Here is a 26,776-nt window from a genome sequence, read left to right as displayed (position 1 = left end):
AAACTATAGGTACTAAAAAAGAGTACTAAAAGAACTAAAAATATACAATATAAAATACATCATCAAGAATTTTTAGATTTATTTTCATCGCTACCAGGATAAATATTTAATTTTATTATTTTTAGTATTCTTTTGTATAATTATAATTCTGGTATATACAATTTTTTATTGTAATTTTTTTATAATATAAATTATGATCCCATTAAAAAAAGATAAATTAAATAAAAAAATTAATCATATGTATTAATAAAATTATATGTTGAATTCTAAAATAATATTAAGAATAAGATTATTGAGAGTATTAAAACAAAAATAAAATGTAAAAAAATACTAAATTAATATTTTCACGTTAATATTTAAAATTTGAAAAAATGTAATATATTTGATTAAATACTTATATATATAATTCATATTTCTTATTTTTAATATAAAATATATTTTGCTAATTTTTATATGTTATTTTTATTTTAATAAATAAATATTAATTTTATTATAAAATTAATTAATAAAATTATTCAAATATCTAAATTAAAATAACTGGATAATATAAAAAAATTATTTAAGTTGATGTCTATTTTAGTTATTTTTCACCTAAAAGTGATTTTGAATAGTATAATCCAAACAACATTTATTTTACTATAATCAATTTTGATATAAAGATTGCCAAACATAAATCACGTTAACACAAACTTACTTTTCATCAAAAGCAAGTTTGCAAAATCACTTTTATGCAAACTCCCGTTTGCAAACTGAAATCCAAACACACACTTAAACGGTAGGGAAACAAATAGGACTTACCCCAAATGTTAAGAACAAAAATGATACTTTACTCTTTAAAATTTTATTAAAATAACTTTTGATTTTTGAAAATAATTAAATTAATTTTTAAATTTATAAATCGTGAATCTATATTCGTTTTTAATCTTAATGTTGTTAATAAAGTGTTGATATAGTTGTTATAAAGTGAATATTATCATAAAAATCTTACAATTATTTGTATATGAATATGTAATTTTTTTATCATTAAATGATAAATTATAAGATTTAATTTGATATGTTATAAAAATATTTTTTTTAAAATGTGACTAAATAAACAAAGTATATTTTTTATACAAAATTCTTTATAAAAATATGTTTTTAATATTTTTATTTAAATAAGTGCCTTGTTATAATACTAAAGTGATATCTTCAATAATAAAGTGATGTTATTGAGGATTTTAATATGATCAAATATATAAGTGTTATAAATTAATTAAGTAGACTCATTTTAATTAATTAATTAATTTTATATTGGTATAGATACTACAATAAATCTAATTAACTAATTTAAAACACTTATTTGGTTATATATTAAAGTTTTAGAAACATTATCTTATTGTTAGAGATGACACATTATAATGTAATGTTTTATATTAACATTGTGTTAATGGAATTTTGATCCTCTAAAATTTGAATTTTACTTTAAAGAGTAAAGTGTAATTTTCTACTTTTAAATAGTTTTTCTTTCATATTTATTTTTTATCTCACCTATGAAATCAATGGTGAGAGATCACACTTTACTCTCTAAAATAAAATTTAAATTTTAGAGAATCTAAATCCGTGTTAATAGCCGTTGAATTATGAATGAACTAATATTTACACTTTGTAAATTAAGATACCAATTTAATTATTTTTAAAAGAGTGAACTATCAATTTAGTTTTTGTCTATTTTTAAAATGACAATGTGATTTTTTAAGATAAAAGCAATTTATTTCAATCTATATTTTCTACTTTTGTGACACAATGCGGCCTTTGTGAGTGTTTTTATATTAATTCTGAATGAAAAATACTAACATGTCAGGTTCAGAAATGAATAAAAATTTTATTGTCTCTAAATTCAAATTTATTAGAAGTTTATTTGTCTTTATTCTTTAAATAATATATTTTTGAAATTATTTTTTTATTCATTATATTAATATTTTTTAATAAATTATTAAATATATAGTATAATAAGTACAAATTAATTAATAAATAATTTTTAGATATAATTTTTAAATATATAAATAATAAATATTAAAATACGGTTAATACATTAATAATAACCTTATGATATATTATTAGTATTAAGATTTAGATAATTTTTACCATAAAGTAAAACTAATGAACACATTATTTGATATATAGTAAACTTTTTTGAGTAATAACAAATTTAATTTTTTATCTCTATAAACTAAATTAATAACTCTACTTGATATTTTTACACTGAAATACACTATAAGTAGACTACTAATACTAAATAAAATAAAACATAATATATATATATATATATATATATATATATATATATTATAGAAACTATTTATAAACTCAACAAACTCAAAGCATCAATAATATTATTAATCTAATAATATATATTATCATAAGGTTACAAATCGATAAAGATTTATAATCAATATAAAAATGATGTAACTTAATTAAAATTTTAGGTGTATTAAAATTCAATTAAGTTACATATATTTTATTCAAAATATATGTAAAATTTTAATTGATTATTTTGAGTAATATATATATAAATTTAATTGAATTTTAATATACTTAAAATTTTAATTAATCTATATTATTTTTATATTAAGAAATCTTTATCGATCTGTAACTTTATGATAATATATATTATTAATATATTAAGAATATTATTGATGATTTGAATTTGTTGAGTTTATAAATGGTCTTCATAATTAATATATATATATATATATATATATATATATATATATTATGTTTTATTTCATTTAGTATTAGTAACCTACTCATAGTGTATTTTAGTGTAAAGATATCAAATAGAGTTATTAATTTAGTTTAAAAAGATAAAAAAGTAAATTTATTATTACTCAAAATAATTTTACTATATATCAAATAATATGTTCATTAGTTTCTATTTTATTCTGAAAATTATCTAGATCATAATATATACTAATAGTATATCATAGGATTATTATTATTAATATATTAACTAAATTTTTAATGTTTATTATTTATATATTTAAAATTATACTTGAGAATTATTTATTTAGTTTTATAATAAATGATATTTTTAAATTTGAATAATTTATTAATTAATTTATACATAATATATTATATATTTAATAATTTATTAAAAAAGAATATTAATATAATGAATAAAAAATAATTTAAAAAAATATTATTTAAAGAATTAGGACAAATAAATTTCTAACCAATTTGAATTTAGATACAATTAAGTCTATGTCCATTTCTAAACTTGATATGCCAACGTTTTTCGTTTAGAATTAACAGAGAAATACCTACAAAAATTACATTGTATTACAAAAATAAAAGACAGAAATTGAAATGAATCGTTTTTATTTTAAAAGATTGCATTGTTATTCTAAAAAATGGACAAAAATAAAATTGATAATTCACTCTTTTTAAAAGTCATGAACTATTTTAACGAGTTGTAAGAATTTGAAGGATCAAATTTGGCATTACTTGGTAAATAATATTCAAGTTGACTAGAAAAGCAGCTACTAAATGCACTAAAAATTACAAAATGAGTCATCATAAACATGGGAGTGTAGGGAGAGAAAAGGAAAGGAAAGAAGCTGGCAAACAAAAGAGAGTGAGTAGTGAGAGTGGGATGCTTTAATTTTGAAGTGTGTACTTTATTATTTTGTGTTGTATGTATGTGAAATGTGAAGTGTGAAGTGTGAAATTATGCGACCCACCTTGGCACAATTCTTCATTGCTGGTCACTATGCCCATTATCCCACATTATTCTCCATTTCTCCTCATTAATTTGCATTGATTTAGATTTTTAAGTTGGTTATAAAATGATTTTTAAATGTAGTTACAAATGTGTATAATACTTCATTTTAATAAATGAAATCGATAAAAAAGAAAAGAAAAGAAAGAAAACTTGTATTCATATAAAATTAGTGTCTTAATGTTTGGGGCACACTATGTTCACCATACTGTTTTTTTATTCAAGATCAAAAACATTAAAAAATAGATATTTTCATGAAAGCATCTTAGTGTTCGTATAAAGATAATATTATAAATGGTTAAATGATTCAATTAAATATATCTAGTCAAATATTTTAAACGATCTAATAATTTACAATATCATTTTCATACGAATATATATTTTTTAGAGTAATTACTATTATTAAAAAATAATATATTTATTATTTAGATATAATTATTAAATGTGATTAAACTCTAAATTAATGGTTTAGTCAATCCGTGGCGAATAATATGGTTATGATTTATAAACGTCTAGCTAGTTGATAACTTTAACCAAGATTAAGCGTTCCAACATTAAGAACTTTTGACTCTTTCCGTTTCAATTTTGGGCATGGCCATTTTCCACTTTTTCGTTGCTGAAAGATGAAACTTCCTTACTTTCGCTTTAGCTTTGTGAAGGCAATAATAACAAAGTAAATAAAAGGAGCAACAATTGAACGAGGGATTGAGTGAACTTTTGTCAGGGCATGTGATAACAACTAAACTTTGAACGACATCCTCCTCCTCAAGCACCACCAAAATAGATCATAGGGACCATCATGATAAAATATAATGTTAATAAATACTACTATAGATTAATTTATTGACATAAGAATGTAATTAAATTAATTAATCATAAGCAGATCATTAAAGAAGCAGATACACGCTGCTTCCACTTCAATAATAATTCAGTTCTGATTGACATATATAGCTAGAATGTGTTAGAATTTTATTTTATTTGTGGTCTAGTTTGTTAATATATAAAAATTACTTTAGGTGGTATTGTAATTATTAAAAAAAAATTTAGTTAATTATATTGATAGTTGGCTAATTCTTTTATTTTAATTTTTTTAGTTATTGATTCTTCTAATTGTTGATAATAATACTAGAGATGACTACAATTTAATTTGTTGTTTTGTTACTTAATAATTTTATACTTTTTAACTGCTTTACTTTGTTGCGTTGAACTTTTTGTTAAAAAAAAAAATACGATTATTTACGAAAAGATATCATTTGAATCTTTAATTTTAATCATCACAAAAATACTTTTATTCCAACTTAATTTAGTAGTTTAAAAATTAAAAAATTTAAATTAAAAATTATTAGTAATAACTAAAGATACCTAAATTATTAGTTTCATAAAATAACTAACTATATAAGTATATGTAGTATCATGATCTGATTGATACTAGCTTATTTAATTTTAAGAGCATTAACTAAAATGGCCTTTACAAGTAAGCTTGCAAACGTGCTACAAATATATATATTTTTTAATTTTTAGTGCTAATGAATTATAAGCCAAATCAAAGTGGCACAGGTGCCGTATGTACTTTTGTTTTTTGTTATTATTATTTCATGTGTTCAAACAAGTAAATAATAATTTAATCAACTATATATATATATATATATATATATATATATATATATATATATATAGTTGTTAAAGTACATTCGGAGTATAAGAAGATGTGTGTTCCTTTGTTTTTATTAGTGTGTTAAACAATAAGTACAATATAATTTAAGAGAGTGAATTAAAGATTAAAATTTTAACAAAAAATAAGGAAACAAATAGAGGGATAGAATTTTAAAGCAATTAAATGGGACATATAATAGACTTAGAGAAATTATACGTTGGATTTTATTTTAGTTTGTTCACAAAATTTATATTACATCTAGTCTTCTATTATATTGTGTGAAAATTTATTTGCTATCTTATCAAAAAATCTTGAACGGGTGGTGCTTGATGATAAACCGGTATAATAGCAATCGCTTGATACCTCTACAAAATGATACTCGTCGATTGTATATGGAACCTCAAATTTTTAGAGTCATTATGACCCACAAAATAGAAATTTAAGTTCTCTAATTGATAGAGTGAATGAATATAATTTAAATTTTATGTAGGGGTATGTACATGGTTAAACTTAATTAAAAACCCAAATTTGATTTCCGTTAATTATAAATTTGGTTTAAATTAGTAAATCAAATTGGTTTTAAATGAAAAATTGATTATTAACTGGTTATAAAAATAATAAACTAGTTTTAAACCGATTCTAAATATAAATATCAATTTTAAAAGATAACCAATTTTATCTAAAATCCAATTTTTCTATTTAAAAACTTTTTTTTTCAATTTGAAAATCGATTTTTTTTAAAAAAATCAATTTTAATTTATAAACCGATTTTGACACTTTAAAAAACCAGTTTAACCGATTATCATTATTATAAAATTGTTTTAAATTTATAATACGTTTATATTAGAAAAACTAATTTTAAAATTCCAAACCAAAGAAAATCGATTGATTTTTATCAATTTTGTTAACCACTTTGTTAATCCGGTTATAATTTATAAACAATTTTAAAAATTGATTTTTTTATTTTGTTTAATTTTTTTTAATCGGTTAATCAGTTTCTTTTTTTTTTAACACCCCTAGTTTTATGAATCAAATTTTATTTATCTATCAAATTACGTAAAAAAAACTTTGTAAATATGTTGTAAAAATTGAAATGATTCAATATAATAATTTGGTTATTATGATATATGACTTAATTGTCTCAATTTTTAAGCATCTCAAACTTTTTCTCTGTTGTAAGAATGACTGAAATAAATTATTTTTGACAAAATTAATAATTGTAGACTTGTTAATACAAGATTAATTAAATCGGTTACATCTATTAAAAACTTCAATAATTTTATAAATGCAGCAGGTTTAATTGATTTGGGGTATGAAAGAAGCAAATTTACTTTATGCAATAGGCAATTTTGAGAAAATTTGATAAAGAAACAATTAGATTCATATTTGGTCTCTATGAATTTAATGAAATTATATCTTAGAGTAACAATCTTTAGTTTAAATGATTAAGGTTCTAATTATAGACCACTACTGTTTGAATCGCAGATAGAGTTATAGAGCAATGGAGGTTTAAGAAGAGGTTTGATAATGAGGTGGTTGAACAAATTGTAAAAAATATATATAAAAAATTTATAAAAGGTTCATCTATGTTTTCTTTTTACACAAAACTTAAAAATGTTAAGTACCACTTTGTTGATTGAGAACAATAGTTTGATAATAATTTACTAAGACAGATCTAGTAGCTTAAACAGAAGATATAAGAAAAAAAAAAGCAAAGCATAGTAAGGTATTAATGTTTTAGAAGAAGCACTTGTAGTAGCCTACCTAAATAAAAAACGTTATTGAAGAGAAAAAGTAAGAGAACAATAGCTAAAGTATGGTGTCCAAAACACAAAGTATTTTCAGTAAGGACACAACTGAAAAATAAGCACAACAGAATTAAAAAATTTAAAGATGAGGAAGGGTAGATGCACAGTGATCTAGAAAAAATTAGGAGAACAACATAGCAATACTTTAAGATATTGTTTAATTTAAGGTCTGTCACTAACTCGAATGGATTTATCTCAATAATAATAAAAAAAGAAGATATCTAGACGGAATAATTAATTCCTTATAAGACCAATTAATGAATTGGAGATTAAGAGGGTAGTTTTTTTCAATTAATCCCTTCTCAGTCTCAGAAAAAATTTTATAGCAAAATTCTATCAATTTTTTTGGAGTACTATTAAAGAAGATGTTACAAAAACAGTCACTAATTTTTTTTAGGTGAAAGAATGTTGAGATCTTTTAATTATACACTTATTTATCTTATTTCTAAAATACTTGAAGTAACTATTATGTCACAGGTAGAATATCAGTTTAAGTCCAGTCTTTTATAAAATTATTTCAAAGGTCTTAATACACCGTATGCAATTTATAATTAATCAGGTGATTAATGATAAATAAAGTGTATTCATAAAGAGACAGTTGATTAGTAACAAACTGACAATGTCCTAGTAACACATAAGTACGTGCATTTTTTGAAGAATAAAAGGTTTGGTGATTGAGATCTGACTTTAAAGCTCGACATGAATAAAGTATATGATAAGGTATGAGTAGTCAATTGGGGTTTTTCACATGAATACATACACTTTGTAAAAATGGGATAAAGGATTAAGTATTTCATACCAAGATGTCCTAGCCTTTGTTTGTGAAAATATTATTTTCATTGATGATCTTACTTCTATCCATAAGGCTCTAGGTCCTATCCGTGCACAACTCTATCGTATTATAAACTACATTATCCTCTCTCAAGAAGCAGTTAATGATTTCATTTTGTCACACTGGTGTTGTATGCTATCATTATGAAAATTAAAATTTCTTTTGCTTATTTGATGATAAGGCATATGTATGATTGTATAAAGAGCGATAAGAATGTGTCACTTTCTTATAGTATGTTTTTAACCTATTTTTTTGAATTTTTTTGTGTTGACCTGTCCAATGAGTCACTTGAAAATAGAAATTATTACCTAAAAGGAGTGGTGCAGTGAAATAACAAAAGGAAGGATCTATCAGATCTGAAAGAATAGTTACTGATGATGAAAAAGAAGAGTTTGATGACATTCTTTCTCATTCTACTATTGGAACATCAACCTCCACTGGACACAAATCTCTTCTGTATAGGATTGTCAAGGATGTTCTGTAGAAATTTGTCAACCTATCCAATCATCTCATGTCTTTCAGCTAACAAGAGAGAAAGCTTGCTGATCGAAATGAAAATGCTTTACGTAAGCCAAGAGATAGAGTTGCTGTTCTTCTGAAGTATGTGAACAACATTAATGAAGATGACACAATGACAACTGATCAAGAGGAGTCCATGAATACTAAGGATGAAGGCTCGAATGCCTAGAAATGTCTCATGTTAAAGACTTTTAATTCTGTTGTACTTAATTTTATGAGACAATTTGTCTTTTAACTACTATTTCTTTTGTCTTCTAGATAACTATATCTCTTAACTAGACAATTACTTCTTTTTTAGTTTTTTTTAACTTTAAAAATTAACTTATTTTTGGCAGGTCCGACGTAGTTACCCTTTCCTTCATTAATGACAAAAAGGGAGAGTAGTCATGAATAGGATAAATAGGATAGATAGGATAGATGAAAAAATATGGACATATGATGTTTTATTAGACATATGATGTTTTGATGATTTGTTAATTATCTTACTCATCTTTAATGATATTCTCTTATATGTGCTGCTAAAATTCTAGTTGTCTGCTAGTGTGATATATGTGTTATTTGTGAAGAAGCTCATATAAAGGGAGAGTATCTCTTACGAAAAAAAGGGGGAGTAGATCACATTTGAATTGGAATTATCAAAGGGAAGTCTCTAATCTAAATTTGTTATTTCATTATCTTTATTTTCATGTTAAATAATATTTATCATTAAAGGAGAGATTGTTGAGTTCAATAAACAATAATAATATTTTTGATAATGACAAACATGATTTTAGTTGGTTTGAAAGTTTAAAAGTGTTTTGATAATTTATTTAGTGTTGCACGCCCAAGTGTTATTATGTAGCCTAAACAATAGAACAAAAAATCTAAATCTTAGCTACTTGGACCAAGATCTTAATCCAGCTCATTACCTTCATAAAAGGAAGAGCATATAAGTTGATGGTGGAGCTCTGAAGGTTCGAATAAGGCACAAACAAGAAAAAAAAGTTCACTTTTTTCACTAAGCATCAAAGAAAAAAAGGTGCTTCATTTTTTTATTAAGCACCAAATCAAAAGAAAGGAAAGAAATCTTGGAGGCTATGTCAAATCAAATGGGAGTCGAAAGTAATTTGCTCAAGTTAAGCTAAGTTAGAAGATAAAAATATGATGTTTTCATTAACATGCAAGTCAATTACTTGTTGATCTTTCTTTTTATACAACTATTTCGGGCAACATGAAGAAAATGGTGGCTACTCTGATCTGTTATAAATCAATGGCTAATATTGAAATTTGGGGCCAAAACACAAGATTAAGGGTTTTGGATTTGACAAACTCATTAAGGAAGCAAGTTGTTGTTTCTCATCTCTCCTCCGTTGTGCTTAACTATAATATCTAATCCCTGATTTTCTAGTCTGATTGAAGAGAAAGAAAGAAAAACTTCAGTTGGTTTAAGATTCAAGGAGCTGACTTTAGAATGCAAGCCTTAGCTGTGAAAACAGAATTCAATACAAAAAGGAGAAATCAACTTCAATTTATCAAGGAGAATGAACCAAAGTTTGAGTTTCATTGAGAGTTTTTCTACTGTTCTTACTCAACATTTTAGATAGTATTTCTATTTAAAGAAAATATTATGCTAAGATGGAGAGCTACATATGAGAGTGCTGAATCTGGTTTATCTTAAAATTTTAGAGCTGTTCTACATCATTTCCTTCATGGTTTATCATTGAATATTCAGTTTATATGTTGTATCTTCTTTTTGTTTTTATTCAGTGGTAGAAGGCATATATGTGAAGCATTAAGAAAAAAATCATTGAAAAAAAAAGACAAAGGAGGTAGTTGGAGAGAAAAGCTAAGATTTATGTCATGTATCTTTTGATTGTATTTCTGTTTTGTATCATGTACTAGAGAGGTATCCCTTGCTAAATTGGGTAAGCACTTAGTGTGTTGAGACTTGAGAGTCTCAGAAGTGAACCTATATAGCCAAATTAAGTTTAGGTAGAAGCTTGGTTTATTCCTGATAGGATTTGGTTGAATCTTTGAAAATTGGTGTATGTACTACTTGAAAAGATAGTGAAAATTCCACCTCAGTTATGGTGGAGACTGAATATAGACTATATTATACAAAATAGCTGAATTAGGATACATGGTTGTGTCATTCTCTTCTTTTCTATTTTATTTTTGTTTCTATCATTATGAGACAAAATAAAATTATCTCCTACATAATTTATCTCACAAACAAAATAAAAATTTAATTTTTAATTTTTAATTTGAAACTTATTTAATCAAATTTAGAAAAAGATCATAAATTCAACTTCCTTATTTAAGCTATTAAAAACCTTTAAATTTGTCGGGACAAAATTAAATTTCTTGAAATATTTTTGAATTTTTTACCTATTACTTTATAATATTTTTCGGACAATTTTATCTTTAAACAAAAATTAAAAAATACCCTTCACCCTCACCCTCATCAGAATGATTTACAACAGAAAAAAAAAGCAGAACACAAAATTTAGCATCAAGAATTTTTTTTTACAGTGAATCAGTAACAAAGTTATCAAATTAAATTTATCATCAAGGTCAAACAGTGAGCAAACTCAACACACAAAATTCTATTTTAATTCCTCAAAAGAAAGTACTAACAACCAACAAGCTAAGTATTCAAATTTTTCAACAAGAAATCAAAATTCACAGGCATGATAAACATTAAGCCATATAAGAAACCATTATCATCGTCATTATTTTCATGGATCAACCAAAACATTTTTTTTCTAACATAAATCCTAGTAACATAAAACTAACCTCTAGAACCCTCCCGCATCATTCAAATTCTAATCCTTTTTTTTTCTCACTTACGTTTTTCATAGAAGACACAGATCACAGCAGTAGCTGCAACAACAGTAGAACTAATTGCCACCACAGGCCACTGAACATTCAAACTTTTTATCCCTTTTCTATCCCTAGCAATAATCCCATTTTCATTCACTCCACCATTCACAGTATCAATCTTCTGGTTCAGTCCTCTGATCACATTCTCAACCACTCCTTCTTTCTTCAACCGAGCAACAAACAATTTCAAACTCTTTTCTCTCTCCTCAGACTTCTTCAGTGTCTGCTGCAAGCTCAGTTTCTTCTTAATCCACTCCTACATATCCGAATTCTTCGAATTTGCAAAGCTCTCCACTTGATCCTCTCATCAACATCTTTTTTTTCTAGAGCCCCAATTTTCTTCTCCAAATCTCTAGTTTTCTCGTCACTCTCAGATTTGTCATTTTTTAAGAATTTAACTTCTCACTCTGGCAATTCCACCTTGGATTCCATCTCCGGTAGTAGCTTCCTGAGCTCAACATCCTCAGCCATCGTCTCCTCGATGGCGCTCATACCCGATATGGAGTCATGTTGGAGCCGATGCTGATAGAGGAAGGGTTGAGGTTGGTGATGGAGAGGGAGAAGAAGGTAGAAAAGGAGACAGAAGCGAAGATGGTAGGGTGACAGAAAGGAAGAGAAGAATAATCAGGGGTTGTGGAGGAGGTGGTTTCGAAGAGAATGGTAGAAAAAAATGGATGGAGAGAAAAGACCGTGAAAATACACCGGAGTGGGGTGGAATTTCATTTTTATTTTTTAATATTATTTTTATTAATTGTTAAGGATAATTTGGTAAAAAAATAAAACATAACGATTTTATAATGTTTTGTAATGTTGAGGATGATTTTAATAACAAAAAAAGGTCAAGAACAAAATTGATTTTCATCCTAAACCTTAGAGACGAAAAAGATATTTAATCCTTTTAAATACTATAAAGTGTTATGGCGTGACATTTTTAAAATGTATTAGTATCACGACGTGAATATATTATTACAAAAAAATAATATATTATAAATGAATTTATAGACAGATTTAGTATAGAATAAAATTTAAAAAATATCTGTAATAAATAATTTTTTAATAGTGTATAACGAAATTATAAAGAAAAAAAAGAAAAAGGGTTGATAGTATCCTATAAATAATAAACAAAGTCGAATGCATCGAACTTGTATAAACTGAAAAAGCCTACAATGATTCGATTGAAGGATTAACAAAATCACTTGATTTGTGTTTGTGTGTAGGAATATTATTATTGCTTGGTCCCATATTATATGCATAGATAAAGGGTGTGCAAAGTGACCCACCGCCATAAACTTCTGGGTTCATTTTCAAAGTGATTGCAACAACGTGCGATCATAAATTAACTTAACCAGGTATTTTTAACCCCTGAACTAAATATTTTGAATTATATGTCTTAGATTTGAGTTGTGAGAAATAAAAAAAAAATGAAAAATCTTCCTAAGATGGTGAACATACACCTAATATATTTGTTGAAAATTTTGAATGGAATTGAATTAATTGAGTTCCTAATTGAATTAAATAAATAAACATGTAGGGATTGCAAGTCTTATCTGATCCAAAGTAGTGATTATAAAGTTGAACAATGAGAAGTTAATTCATTGTGATTTGTACAAAAGTGCAAGGACAAGCCACATGCAAATGCTTAAGTAAAAAAGATAGAAAAAGAAAAAAGTTCACTCGCTTAAATAATCTCCACTCATTTCTAAAGTTTACAGGTACACCACTTATTAAGGTGTGAATGTGAAGGTACTAGTGTTTCCCTGTTGGCATTAAAATATCTCAAACTTTCTATAATCAATCCCATCACTGGAAAAATTGTCTTTGATTTGATTTAGATAACTAATCATATAGATGATATGTATGGATGGAAAATTCATCATCTCAAATTCTGTCGTTGTGTGATTTCTTTGAATGACCAAGGTGATCTTCATTCATCAGGAGTAACTAACTACTTTTAATTAGACGAAATTTTTTTAAAAGATTGTGCTAAAGGTATTATTAATATGATTTTTTACAAATTAATAAAAAATAAAACTTTTAAATTAATGTATTTGGCTTAAAATAAAAGTTATTTATATTAAGAGAAATTAAATCTTTACTAGTGTCCTAAAAACAATTTAGAGAAAATGACATTTTTCTAGTTTATAAGACATTTAAATGACACTATTCTCTCTTTTATTTATAAAATAAATACTTCCTTTTATAGAAAATTAAAATAATATATATTTTAGTTTATTTAGCCAAAATATTCTTCATTAATAGTTATTATAATTATATTAGTGATTCAAATAATAATAATAATAATAATAATAATAATAATAATATAAAATATATATATTTATTACTTTTATAATAAATTTTAGTTATGCTTAATCTTTTTATCACTTAATTTAAAATATTATAAGTTGTTATAAAAGTATTTAATTTAAATTTCTTTATATATTTTATGATGAATGATAAAATATTAAAAATAACAAATGATTGCATCAATAATAAATATATTATTGTTATCATTATTTGAACAGACTAAATAATTATTATTAATTTATATAAAATTATAATAATTATTAAAATATATTTTTATTAAATAAACTAAAGTGTATATTATTTTAGTCTTTAAAATAAATCACATTTTATAAATAGAAGATAAAGAAATATAATTTTAATATTTACAAGAGAGAGAAGTGTGATTTTCTTAAATATTCGTTAACAAATATTTAATTAATTAATAGCATTGCCTTTGTGTTATTGAATGTGTGTAGTAGACAAATACTGAAGTAACAATTGTTTCTCCATCCACATGCATGCTTCTTTCTTATTAAATATACAATATATTCAAATATAAGAATTAATATTATTTCTGTCAATATATATATATATATATATATATATATATATATATATATATATATATATATATATAAAAGAATATTATTGAATAGATGATAATTATCTTCTGATGAGATTATAGTAAATTATTAAATTACTCATTGAAAATCATTCGTTCATTAAATTTATTTTCGAAAAATTTTTTAATCAAATTTATCTTTTAAAAATTTTAAATTAATTATATTAGTCTTTCTATTATTTTTTATTGATGGTGTCAAAATTTATTAATGTGACACGTTAAGTGATACCCTAACATACACTTATAAGAATCTTAATTAATTATTAACATAATAAGTTTATGAAATTAGATTACATAAAAATCTAATTTGGGGAGAACTTGAGGCATTAGAATTCTTCAATTTAGTATTTATTTGATCTAATTTCATAAACTAATTATGTTAATAGACAATTATGACTACTAAATGTGTGTTGTGATATTACTTAATATACTACATCAACAAACTCTGATGTTATTAGTAATAAAAGTGACTGATGGACTAAAATGAATAATTTAAAATCTTTAAAAGATAAATTTAATCAAAAAAAATTTCGAAAACTAAGTTAAAAAACGAGTAATTTTTCAGAAATTAATTTGACTATTTACTCTAATATATATATGGTACATTGTAGGGAACATTAGTGTTAACCTTGGGTATGTAACTACTGACATACAATTATGAATAATCAAAGTGCATTAATTCAGATCATCCAGAGAGTGAAGAAACTAGCTTTGATTTTTTGTAAGACACTGATGATGGTGGTCACAGCTCTACCCAACTTTATCTAAAGTCAGCTTTTAACTTTTGTGTGGACGCTGAAATTCTGATTCCTAATTCAGCCTAAAATCTTGTTTAGCAGTAATTAAAAGTGAAAAAAAAAATCAAGGGGGTTAAAACATATATTATAGTTTCAATTTAGTTAGAATATATATAGCTTCATTGTTTCGAGGGAGAAAATCAAAATTAATTATAGGAAGCTCGTGTGACTCAAAAGCAGCTTATTATATAGCAACAAATGTAATTTGAGAGAGTATCTAAAAAATAAAAATTAAAAATGCAAACCTAATACGTTATAGCCAATTGCAAGCACAAGGTATAGTCTTTGCAACTTGTGAAAAACAAAAAAAAATTTGGTCCCACGTAAAGTTGGACCACTAGATTGGACCACTTTTGGGTAAATGATTAACCAACTGCAAATGGACCAATTGAATAGACTAGAGCCCTATAGTTGTAGCTTTCTACGTGTCCTATAGTGATAATCTATAATACTTCATTACTTCAGAGTTCAGACCAGCTTGGACTTGACACAAATTGTAAATTTATTAGTAATTTGAATTCATCTAATAGTAAAATTACTTATCAGTTTAAATAAGTGTTAGTAATTTAATATAAAAATTTTATATAATTGTATATGTAAATAGATATGTGAGTTTATAATGTAATGTTTATAATTAAACATATGCTAATTTATCTAAAAAAAAATCAGCCCTTTAATGAATGAAATCTAGGAACTTAGACAAAAGTTTCTAAAAACTTAGAACAATGATAAAATATTACGTACGATATATAGATAGAGGTGGCAACGGGACAGATAGGAGTAGATTTTTGCTCTATCCAATTCTGTTTTATTGTATAACAATTCGTATAAAATTCACCTTATTTTTATCCGCGAATAGTAAAACGTTGAATCCTAATCCATCTCTGTAGGTATTTGCCTCTATAATTATTAAAATCTAATATATAAAATTAAATTTCAAAATTTATATAATCATTATCATAGACATAACATAAATTAAAGTAAAAATTTTAATATGATATAATATTATTAATCATTTACTAATTATTTTACATATATTATATATATATATTATATATTAAAATTATATATTTATATATATGCCGGGGCGGATAGAGACGAGTATTACCTAAACCGATCTGCCCCACCCTCCTAAAAACCCGTCCCGCTCAAAACCCGCCCCGGTGCGGGACGGATAATTACCCGTTCCGAACGAGTAGGGACGGAGTGGGTACCCGCGAATTCGGGTGGTGTTGCCATTCCTATATATAAATATATATATATATTTTAAATTTATTTATTATAACCTCACTTTTCACTAAAGGAATTTCTCTTGCATAAATTTTTTGTGCCAAAAACAAAAATCCGTACAGAAGGTTACAACTAGTTGCATGATCTGATGGTATGGTAATAGACTAATGGTACATATATATTAGTATCCACGCTTACAAACAATGAAACAAACGTTAACTTGTTTATACAACAAGTGAACAAACCACCAGCACATGCAAAAGTGGGGAATGGATTTCTTACACAACGCCTCATGACATGGGAAACGATACTTGCTCACAGGTCATGAAAAAAGACTGTTTTGTCCCTTGTTAAATAATATTCATGATGATTAATGAGATCTTTTTTATATAATAATATATAATATTCAGGTCTTAACTATCAAAAAGACTTAGACCATAAAAGAACTTAATTATACCATTATCTTATCTGATCTTATGATATATATATATATATATATATATATATATATATATATATATATATATATATATATATATATATATATATATATTATTCATAAGATTTCAAGACCCAATATTACATGATAATATTCAAAATCCAAAGTTAATTACTTCATCATTTTCATAGACTTACAAAAAATATCAAACTTAAACATTCAATTTGTTTTCACACAATTATTAGAAACTCAGGACAGAAAATTCTAAAATAATAATAATCCCACATCAAAGGTTGTGTAAGAAATCCGTTCCCTACAAAGATTACAAAATTAACATGATTCCTAGATTGGTCCTAAAATTTGGATTTATTTATTTGGCTGCTGACAATAACGTCAACATCGGTCTAGCTAGTGCAATGTGGCCATGCCATGCACGACAAGTTCGTTATAACTTATTAGGTTCGTTCTAAGGATAATTATATGAAATTATAAATGTATATATGGTCCCAGAATTTATTAGTATACTATACAATAATATTAGTATTGGATGATGAGACAAATTGGTGAGCAATAAATGTTGATCAGCTGCTGCCGGGTTAGTGAGAGCATAAGCGCATGCTCGTTGCTCTGTCGTCTCCATCGCCTGGGCAGAAGCTTTCAAAGATCTTCAACAACTTTATGTCTCCTTCTTTAATTTCATACTCAGTTATTACATGCACGATCATGCTTATATCTTTGTCCTAAGGAATTCGCGACAATGCATTTGATGAGATATATTGTCATTGATGAATGAGGTTGTGGAAATAATTTAATTATTGTAGACATGTTTTGGCTTAGAATTTACATTTTTTGCAATTAGTGGGGACTGGGGAGATAAGTGAAATATATAAAATGGAGATAAGGATTAATTTGGTTATTAAATTTTAATACTATACTTTTTCTTAATTTTATTGTCGACAACTAAGTTTTTACCGTTTAAAAGTTTATAATTGAGTTTAGGCACCAACGACAAGAATAAGAAACACAGATACACGTTAAAATGTTTCTTATAATTAATTATATATATTATTTAAAAATTTATTTAATCAAGATATGAACCACGAATAAGGTCAGACACATTATGTAATCGTATTTGGGTATGTTGAAGTATGTAAAAAAGTTTTTTTTTTTCTTTTACTAAGATATAATTGGACACACCGTTAAAAAGGTGTCATTTTCGAAATGTTTTCAATAAGTAGCAATTTAACAAAATATTTGTACCACATAGATTCTTATACTAGATAAAAAAAAAATAAATTAGATCCTTGCAAACTACTTTTATTCAAAAAGAATATAAAATATTTTTAGAATATTTATTTTTATATTTTATGTAGGATGAATTTTGAAATATTTTAGAAGAGAAAGTTTCAGGTTTACTATCTTTTTCCTAAAAACTAACTATCAGTAAGAATCATTATAAAAATTTTATTTAGTATTAGAACATAATTACAAATTTTAAAATAATAAGGATAAAATCTTAGTGAAAGTGAGACAAATAACAAGATTATATTTTTAATTGAAAGGATAGATTCCTATGGTACGTCTATCTAAAATTACTTAATACACACCTCGATATTTATGTCTACTTACATTATTATCATTAGTATAATATAATATAGACTGAAAAACCTTTCAATTAATAGTTAATGGATTTAGCTAATTTATGTCTTGAGAACACATTAAAGTTACTAATAATAAAATTTTTAAATATTTTATTTTAATAAATAAATAATAAATACATTAAAATTTAAAAATTTTGTATTTTTTTCTATACAAACTTTTTTAATTAGTAATCTTAAAATTTGTTTATAGAGTATATATTAAGTAAAATTACAACACCTAAAATTTAATATTCAGACTCTACACTATAATTTAGAGATATAGTAAAGAATTAAACAATTAAAATGTAAATCACATCAAAATTAACAATTATAGGATGACAGCATAACAATGTAACATGCACACAATGGACTTGTATACAAGTTGCAGTATGCATATCGAACTCTCGACACTTATTTAAACGGATTAATGAACTAACCATTAGAGCAATCCAACTTCGTTCGCGTATTGGGTATATTGTTAGATTATTTCCATAAAGTATTTGGTGAGACGGGATAGACAACCATTGGCCGCACTGCCAATCATTCACCATTTTCGAATATGATATGATGGGAGTACCAAAAATAAAAATTAAAAAATGGAAGACAGATTAGTCCATAAGCTAGAAATTTAAACATAGTTTCATTTTCCTATTCAAATGGCAAGAAGAGTAGAAGAATATATGTATATATCTCCAGAATAAGAAGTATATGAAAACCAATATGCTTTCATAACCTTGGGCGACTATAACATCTAACATACTATGAACACAACAAAGTGTGTGATGCTACAAGAAAAGTTACCAGTTACTACTGCTTTTTCTTGAGGACGAAGTTCTCCTCAGGTTGCTTTTCCCAAAAATAATTTGCAGCCTCTATCCATCGTGGATGAACCAAAAACTTCTTCTCTTTCACTGCCCACCAGGCCTTCTCAGTTCCAGCATCAGTAGCAACCACATGTGTCACAGAGGGGTCAAGTTCCATTAAACAAGTAGCTCCCAACTGCTCAGCCATCTGCCGGAGTGGTGGTAATGCTCCATGGAAGATACGGCTGAAAACAACCACGCACCCGCTCAAGACTTCCCTTCGAACTGATTTCAAAACCTGGGAAAAATGAATTGATTGTAAAAACCAAACTAATTGATTAAAGCTTCACATTAGAATTACAAAATACAAATTAACTATAAATTTGCAATGAAAAAGGACTCAAGGAGTTAAAAGCCTAAAGTAGTCCCTGAAGTTGGCCCTACACCGAAAAGATCCCCAAAATTCTAATTGCACCATAAAAATTCCCAAGATTGAAAAAATTGCATCATGTTGGTTCGTTGGTTCCCACTCCCTTTCCATCGAGTTATTCACCACACCGTGAGTGACCGGGCACATACCCTTCCATGCTAGACTAGACAAAATGACGTTGTTTTAGTTTTGACATTAAATGCCTGATTGAACGAAGTCATTTAACCTTAATGAACCACAAAACGTCTTATGCCCCACACAAAAATGTATAACCATTAAGGTTAAACGATGTCATTTCATCAAGCATTTAGCGTAAGAACTAAAGTAACGCCATTTCATCTAAATCCAGCGTGAAGGGAATGTGCCACAAGTCACTCACGGCATGAGGTGTAACTCGACAGAAAGGGTTTGAGGGACTAGCATGATGCAATTTTTTTAATCTCGGGGACATTTATGGTGCAATTGGAATCTTGGGGACCCTTTTGGTGCAAGGGGGCCAATCTCAGTGACCACTTTAGGGCTTAACTCTTCAAGGATATATGACCAACATAACTACCTGCCTTACATCTCGTTCAGCAATATCTTCTTTAAGTTCCTGCAAAAGATTCACCACCACACAATTTTAGCTTTATATTAGAGATATCAAACCTTTTCTTTTCAGGTTGACCAAATGAGAAATGGCATACATCAAAGAATTTAGAATGGACTTGCTTAAGAACTTTAAGGATTTTAGTGAGTGCTCCTTCAGCTTCGTCTTCGTCACTCTTCAATTCAGCTAAAGATTTGCAATTGAAACCAAATTGCCGGCAACTTGAACCAAAAAAGTGGTATCTTTCCATCAGAATCAAATTATCTTTATGCTTCACCCATGCCTACATCATTAGCACCGACATTAAGATAGGAAGATCTTAGCGCACATATTTTTGCCGATAACCCTGCAAACCACTATCATATATAGATCAACCATGCTTAGTAAAAAGTTACATATAAGCTGTCCTTGAAGCCTTTTGGAAGGGACCATTCAGTAAAACCTCACAAAAATCAAGCATCCAAACTAGTACTCATAGGCTGATAGAAAAAAATATTTGACCAGAATGAAATCAGAAATCTGTTAACACAGTTTGATATGCAGTCAATAAAATATAAATATCCAAGCATCAATGAATTAAATGGAAAAACAGTCCTTCATTTCCTAAAATGCAAAATTAAGTAGATAACAGTAACGGTAACTGCAAATGAGTCAAGAGTCATATTTCACTGGATCCCAATATATAACTTTTTTGAATTAGAAATTTCTGACTGAAGTTGTAAGCCCTATCATATCACTTTTAATGGATGAATCCAATGCTGTATGGGTTTCAGTGCCACTAAGTAATTGGAACACAAATAAGTTTTAGTGCCATCATGATTCATAATAAATTAAAGAAGAGTACTAGAGGACCATCAGAATTTATTGTTTTTGACCATCAATTAGCCATCAATGTTTAAAAGTATAGGCTAAAATATGTTGTTCGATTACTAAACTAAAGAAATTGGGTTGATGGCTAAAAGTGCTAATAAAAAACAATAAATTCTGATAGTCCTCTAGCATTTCTCTAAATTAAATGTAAGACCATCTTGAACAGATTTGTTGGCAGGTACACAAAATAATTGCTCTATTCAGATTTCATACACAGACTAAAACACAACTATTGTCAAAGAAGCACTTGAATTAAAGTAATTCAGCATTACTTGACAAGTGTCAATGCACTCACGTGTTCTGTATCATCAAGAATTACAACAGCACTTTCTTGCCCCAACACAATATCAAGACCCTTCTGATGCTTTTGAGTGCCATCATCTCAAGAAATCACCTTTGCATTGAAGTATTCTCCTAGAGGATCAAGCAGCTTAGCCATCTCTAATGCATAGGGTCGATCACCCATGGTGTATATGTACATCTCAAACATTTCACTTGCTTCTTTTAGAAATGTGCGGACAAAAGGCCTCAACTTGGTCATCATATGCATTTTGTCCAATTTGAAAAGGCTACCCTTGGAAACATCTAGTTGATTTATAACATATAAGTTCAGAAATGCAACATAAATGAAGAGCCATTAAAACCCAAGAGGCCAAGAACATAACATCAAATAAAGTAATCAACTAATAGTTGTTAGAAAATACACACATCATAAAATGAAGAATGCAAGCAAGCTAGAAGACCCAAATTTAACAAAATACAAGAAATCAAGTTAGCAACATGCCACACTATTCAACAATTTAAGAAATGCCAGTTTTAGGGCATGACTTTTATTTTATAGATGATATGCTATTCCAAAGATGATTATATATGCACCATGGTCCTTGCAATTGCAAAATAACAAGACATCTTTGTGTTTATCAACATAGTGACACACTAAACATGAAAAAATCATTCATATGTCCAAAACTTACCAAACAAAATCCAAAAAGTATATCATGCCAGCATAACAATATTTGACAAACAGATATTCTGGTCAGAACACAGCAGAACTAAAGCATGCATCTAGCATTCACATTGCATCGGGTCTTTCGATCTAAAATACATATCAACAGCAAAGCACATTGAATGACATTATACCTACAAGAGAATCTGCCTGGGAAATTAAATGCAACTCTTCAGAGTTCAAATGAGCAAGGTGAGTGGAATTGAGTAACGTATGATCTAGGTCAAGAATCAGGTAAAGTTTTTTACGAATTAGCAAATTCTTCACATCTGTATTCCGCAATCTAGAGATCTCCTCATCATGAAGTCTCAATCCCTGCAAATACATAATTTCCATCACTATGTTTTTGTGAACCAACTCAACCACATGGCTGATAAAAACCATGTAACGGAATATAAGATTTCAGATTTCCTAAGACTACGAAATGTATGTGCAGTTTAAAATCCACCAACTTAATAAATGTAAATACCTATAAATCATAAAGAAGGAATTAACATGGAACTTCAACAATCTAACTTGGACTTGATTCATTGTTAGTAAACTTATTGAATACATAAGCATATTATATTTTATTTATATTAGGGACAATTATTTCAAAATTCAAATACATAGATAAATAACCGAAATAAGTGGAGCTACAAACTCAACACCACTGGCCATGATCAATAATAACCACCACTAAACTAGGACATAACTATCTCATTGGCTATATCTTATTTTAAGTTGATCTAATAGTTATGTGTAAACTGTTGTATGCAGAGGCAGCAACTGCAGGTAAAAAAGAACAATTATTCAAAGCCAAATTTGTAATTCCACAAATTATTGTGCATCATTCCTTCTGAGATGTGCATACCTTGTGTATGTAGCCAAATGTCACACCAGATTCACCATCCAACTTTTGCCCACAACGTATACACATATCTCCAAATGAACCAGGATGTGCACATACATATTCTTCTGCAATAACAAAAAAGCGAAAGCTAGAACACTTCCAATACAACCTGATAATGATGTACAATAACTGAAAATAATAGTTGCAAAAAAGTATACTTCACAGAATCCCAGCCATTTGAAAGAATATAAGTGAAATTTAGTTTCTACCCGATGGCCTACGAGAAGGGGTAGCACTGAGTTGTTGAGGAATCAGTTGTGTTTAACATTTTTTTCTGTAAGAATGGATGGAGGTAGTAAATAAGCAATTAACTTTTTTTCTGTTTAAGGGGAAAACAGCCAGCAATTCAAGATAAATAACATTGGGTAAACCGCTGCAATAATTCAAGAGGGCTGTAGAAACGGATAAACCTAAAAAACATTATCACGCCCTTTGCCCCTTTGCTAAAAGTTTGTTTCCTTGATCTAGAAGTAAAGCTCCGTATGAATAAATTACCAAAAAACACCCAGTGGCCAGTTGCACTTTCAATGGAAAGGATTCTATTACTGAGCATTGAGAAAAGATAGTGACTACACATTCAAAATTACCTAAATTCTGTTTCACGATCCCTTCTGAAGTAGACTCCTCAGTTTCCTCAGCACTTTCAAACTTGCACCTTTTTATTCTGCTTTAAAATTCATTGATTAAATAGTAGCACGATAAAACTTAGCCAAAATTATTTAAAAAAAAAAAAACCTAGATCCAAATAAATATATAATGTCTCTTGGAATAAGTCTACACACAGCAGTGCAGATACCAAGAGCAAACTGCAGCTAAGGTATATTGTAATGTGAGTAGTTATGAAGATTAAGTATAACCAGTTTAACCTGGCCTGAAGCCTGGAGGTGTGGTTCCCTACTTTCCTTAAGTACTTAACACATACCATCTGATATACGTAAAAGCAAAACCCTAATGTAACTCAACCCATAGATCCAAGTCGTATCCTACTAGAGTGTGACAGCTAAAGATATTTACTTGAACATCAGAGTACTTAGCCCTCTAATGAATCATGACCTGATATATAAATATGTCTTACAGCACATACACCTAATCCACAGCAATTAATTTGTGAAATTAACATATAAATTGTAACAGCTATAACAAAGATCACCTGCCACTTTCCAGCTCATCTTGATTTTCAACTTCTTTATCGGATGACGCGTCTGGCGAACTTGCAGCTAATGCATCATCAAGATACGCAATGAAGTCATCACTACTGGATGAATGTATCGGAGAGTCTGCTGCAACACTCATCTGCATCCAATAAACCAAATTAGAAAGTAAAATCCATAAACAAAGAGATTCCACAAAACAGAACCAAATGGCAAAACATAACAGGACATCACATAGCAGCCAGATTCAAAGCCTAGTGTAAACACAGATACTCATCAAAGGCAACAAAGACCTACCATAAGATATAACAGTTCAACAATTCATGTATCTCTGCCTATCAATTTAAGCTTTTAGGATAAGTAATTTCATGACATCTATTGCAAATCATTCACCCAAGTGAAGTGTGGCAAAAAATAACAAAAGCAGTGTCTCCAATAAAAGTTTAAAATAAATACAAACCAACCAACCAAGCAACCACCTTTCTATAATGCCAATCTGAAGATAACTATGCCCAAAAATACAACATAACAGTGATTCGATAGCACGAAGTACATGAAATATGAATGAATGAATGAATCCCAGCTGTTTGAGAAATTATATATGTAAAAAGAAAAAGAAAAGAGCACATGGTTAACAATCATATGCAAGGCACTTATTACACTGTGTTCAATGAAGATGGATTATTGAACCTAAATGGCAAGCAAAACAGAAGCAAACTAAGGCCTTTCTCCTTCCATTTGTCTTCAAATAAATTCAAATGACAAACAAAACAGAAGTAAAGTAAGGCTCCAGAATGTTAATTAGTTCATCCTTTCATAAATAACAAGGTTTAATCATACACAAGCAAATTAAGGCTCTAAAGATTAAAGAGCCCCCGCTGATTAAAGAGCCCTCGCTGAATTTAATCAAGTTTAGTCACACGCGGTATTTTCATCCCATAAAGAGGCAAAACCAGAACTAACCTAATAAAATAGAAATTTAAAAAATTGAACTATACGCATCAAGTCATCAATATTCAATAATCATAATCAATATAGAGATAGGAACAGAAAACTAGAAGAGAACAGATCGGTGGCGAGACCTGACCGGAGGAGAGAGAGAGTACAGAGGCAGTGACCGAGGTGGGTGAGCAGAGAGCACAACAGCGGCGGAGGGAGGGACATAAGACCAGAGGAGAGGAGATCGGCGACGAGCTCACAGGTTGCAGCCTCGCCGGAGAGGCATTACATAGCAACAGCGACGGTGGAGGGAGAACACATGGCAGTAACCGCAGTGAAGAGACGGGGGTTGTGCTGGAGAAAGAAGTGGTTGGCGGTTCCGGTTTTTAACAGAGCGACAGACTGGGGGCTGTGGCCTGTGGGAGAGAATATTAGGGAAATTTGGAGCAGTGGATATCGGCTGGTAAGTGAATACAAATTGGAAAATGGGGGTGGGGTGTCTTAGTGGTAGCACCGTAGCAGTATTTTGGGGTTTTCCCACTAATTTACTAATTTGAGATCAAACAACTAAAATTTAAACAAATAAGATTTTAGATATTAAATTGTAATAATTTAAAAGAAGTTGTGTTTTTTTAATAAATTATTTCAAAAAAAAAAGACAATTATTATATATACATATACATAAGTAATAAAATACAGTTTTAGAATGTATTAAGTTATCCAGTAATATTATATGTATAAATCCTTTTGGTAATCAATCCAACTAAATGCTAATGAGCTATAGTTCAAATTGCATAATTTTTCTATTCTCATCTAAAAATTTTGGATTCAAATCTCACTTCTAATTTTTTTTTTTTTAAATCAAGTCTAATTAAATTGACCCAATTCATTGTTTGTATTAGCTTTCATTGTATATGTGCTATGATTAATGATTCTATATTTGTATGTTGAAGTTCATTATTTATGTGCTATGATTCTTTATTGCCTGTGTGTTGTGATTCATTATTTATTGCTAATATCTATTGTTTGTGTGATGTTATCTGTTATTAAATTACTGTGAATAATTATTTTTTTAATCATATTTGAATATTTGTAGAATGAGAAAAATACTTATTAAAAAAGGTGACTCTACAAAGAAACATGAGAAAGAGAAAGAAACAAAAAAATTATAAATATATGTATGTGATCTAACATGATTACTTGAATCTTCGTAGAGAACTCATGACATCAGATGTTTTTTGTGATACGTTATGAAGATTTTCAAAGCAATGTCCGAAGATAAAAGAGATATTGTCGATAAAATGGGGCTTGGAACATTAAGCAACATCCCATCATTGAACCTGAGCCACACATCAAATAGAGCTTGTTCGACACTATGATCTTGATAGTGACTGCTTAAAGACTTCATATGTTGCAATCCCATACATTAGTAAAGATTGGGCAAGCCTAGGTCTAAAATCAATAGGTATTTTTTGGTGTTGTTTTCCAAAATTTCTATGCTTTATCTTTAAATTAGTATACGGTGTTTCAAAATTTGTGTGTTTCACAATAACTCATATATTTTTATGCTTTTGTGTAAAAGTTTTTTAAACTATTTATTTTATAGGTGAAGCTTTACCTTCAAAAATTAAATAATCTGAAATCAACAAAGAG

The 26,776-nt window shown here is 27.7% G+C and overlaps 1 protein-coding gene across 1 annotated transcript; it reads right to left on the bottom strand.

Annotated features, from left to right (window-relative positions):
* Positions 1–18,769: 18,769 nt before the first annotated feature.
* LOC130944884 (RNA polymerase II C-terminal domain phosphatase-like 4) lies at positions 18,770–25,624 on the bottom strand. Its single transcript, XM_057873468.1, is given in 9 exon segments — positions 18,770–19,544; positions 20,233–20,271; positions 20,363–20,548; positions 21,431–21,720; positions 22,276–22,456; positions 22,995–23,098; positions 23,621–23,697; positions 24,184–24,326; positions 25,267–25,624. Coding segments are annotated over 8 exon segments (1,314 nt in total). The 5' UTR covers positions 25,267–25,624; the 3' UTR covers positions 18,770–19,250.
* Positions 25,625–26,776: the final 1,152 nt, after the last annotated feature.

The sequence above is a fragment of the Arachis stenosperma genome, chromosome 1 (assembly GCF_014773155.1).
Source record: "Arachis stenosperma cultivar V10309 chromosome 1, arast.V10309.gnm1.PFL2, whole genome shotgun sequence".
Taxonomy (NCBI): domain Eukaryota; kingdom Viridiplantae; phylum Streptophyta; class Magnoliopsida; order Fabales; family Fabaceae; genus Arachis; species Arachis stenosperma.
Note: the sequence above shows the minus strand (reverse complement) of the source record. Positions and strands in the feature narration are given on the sequence as shown.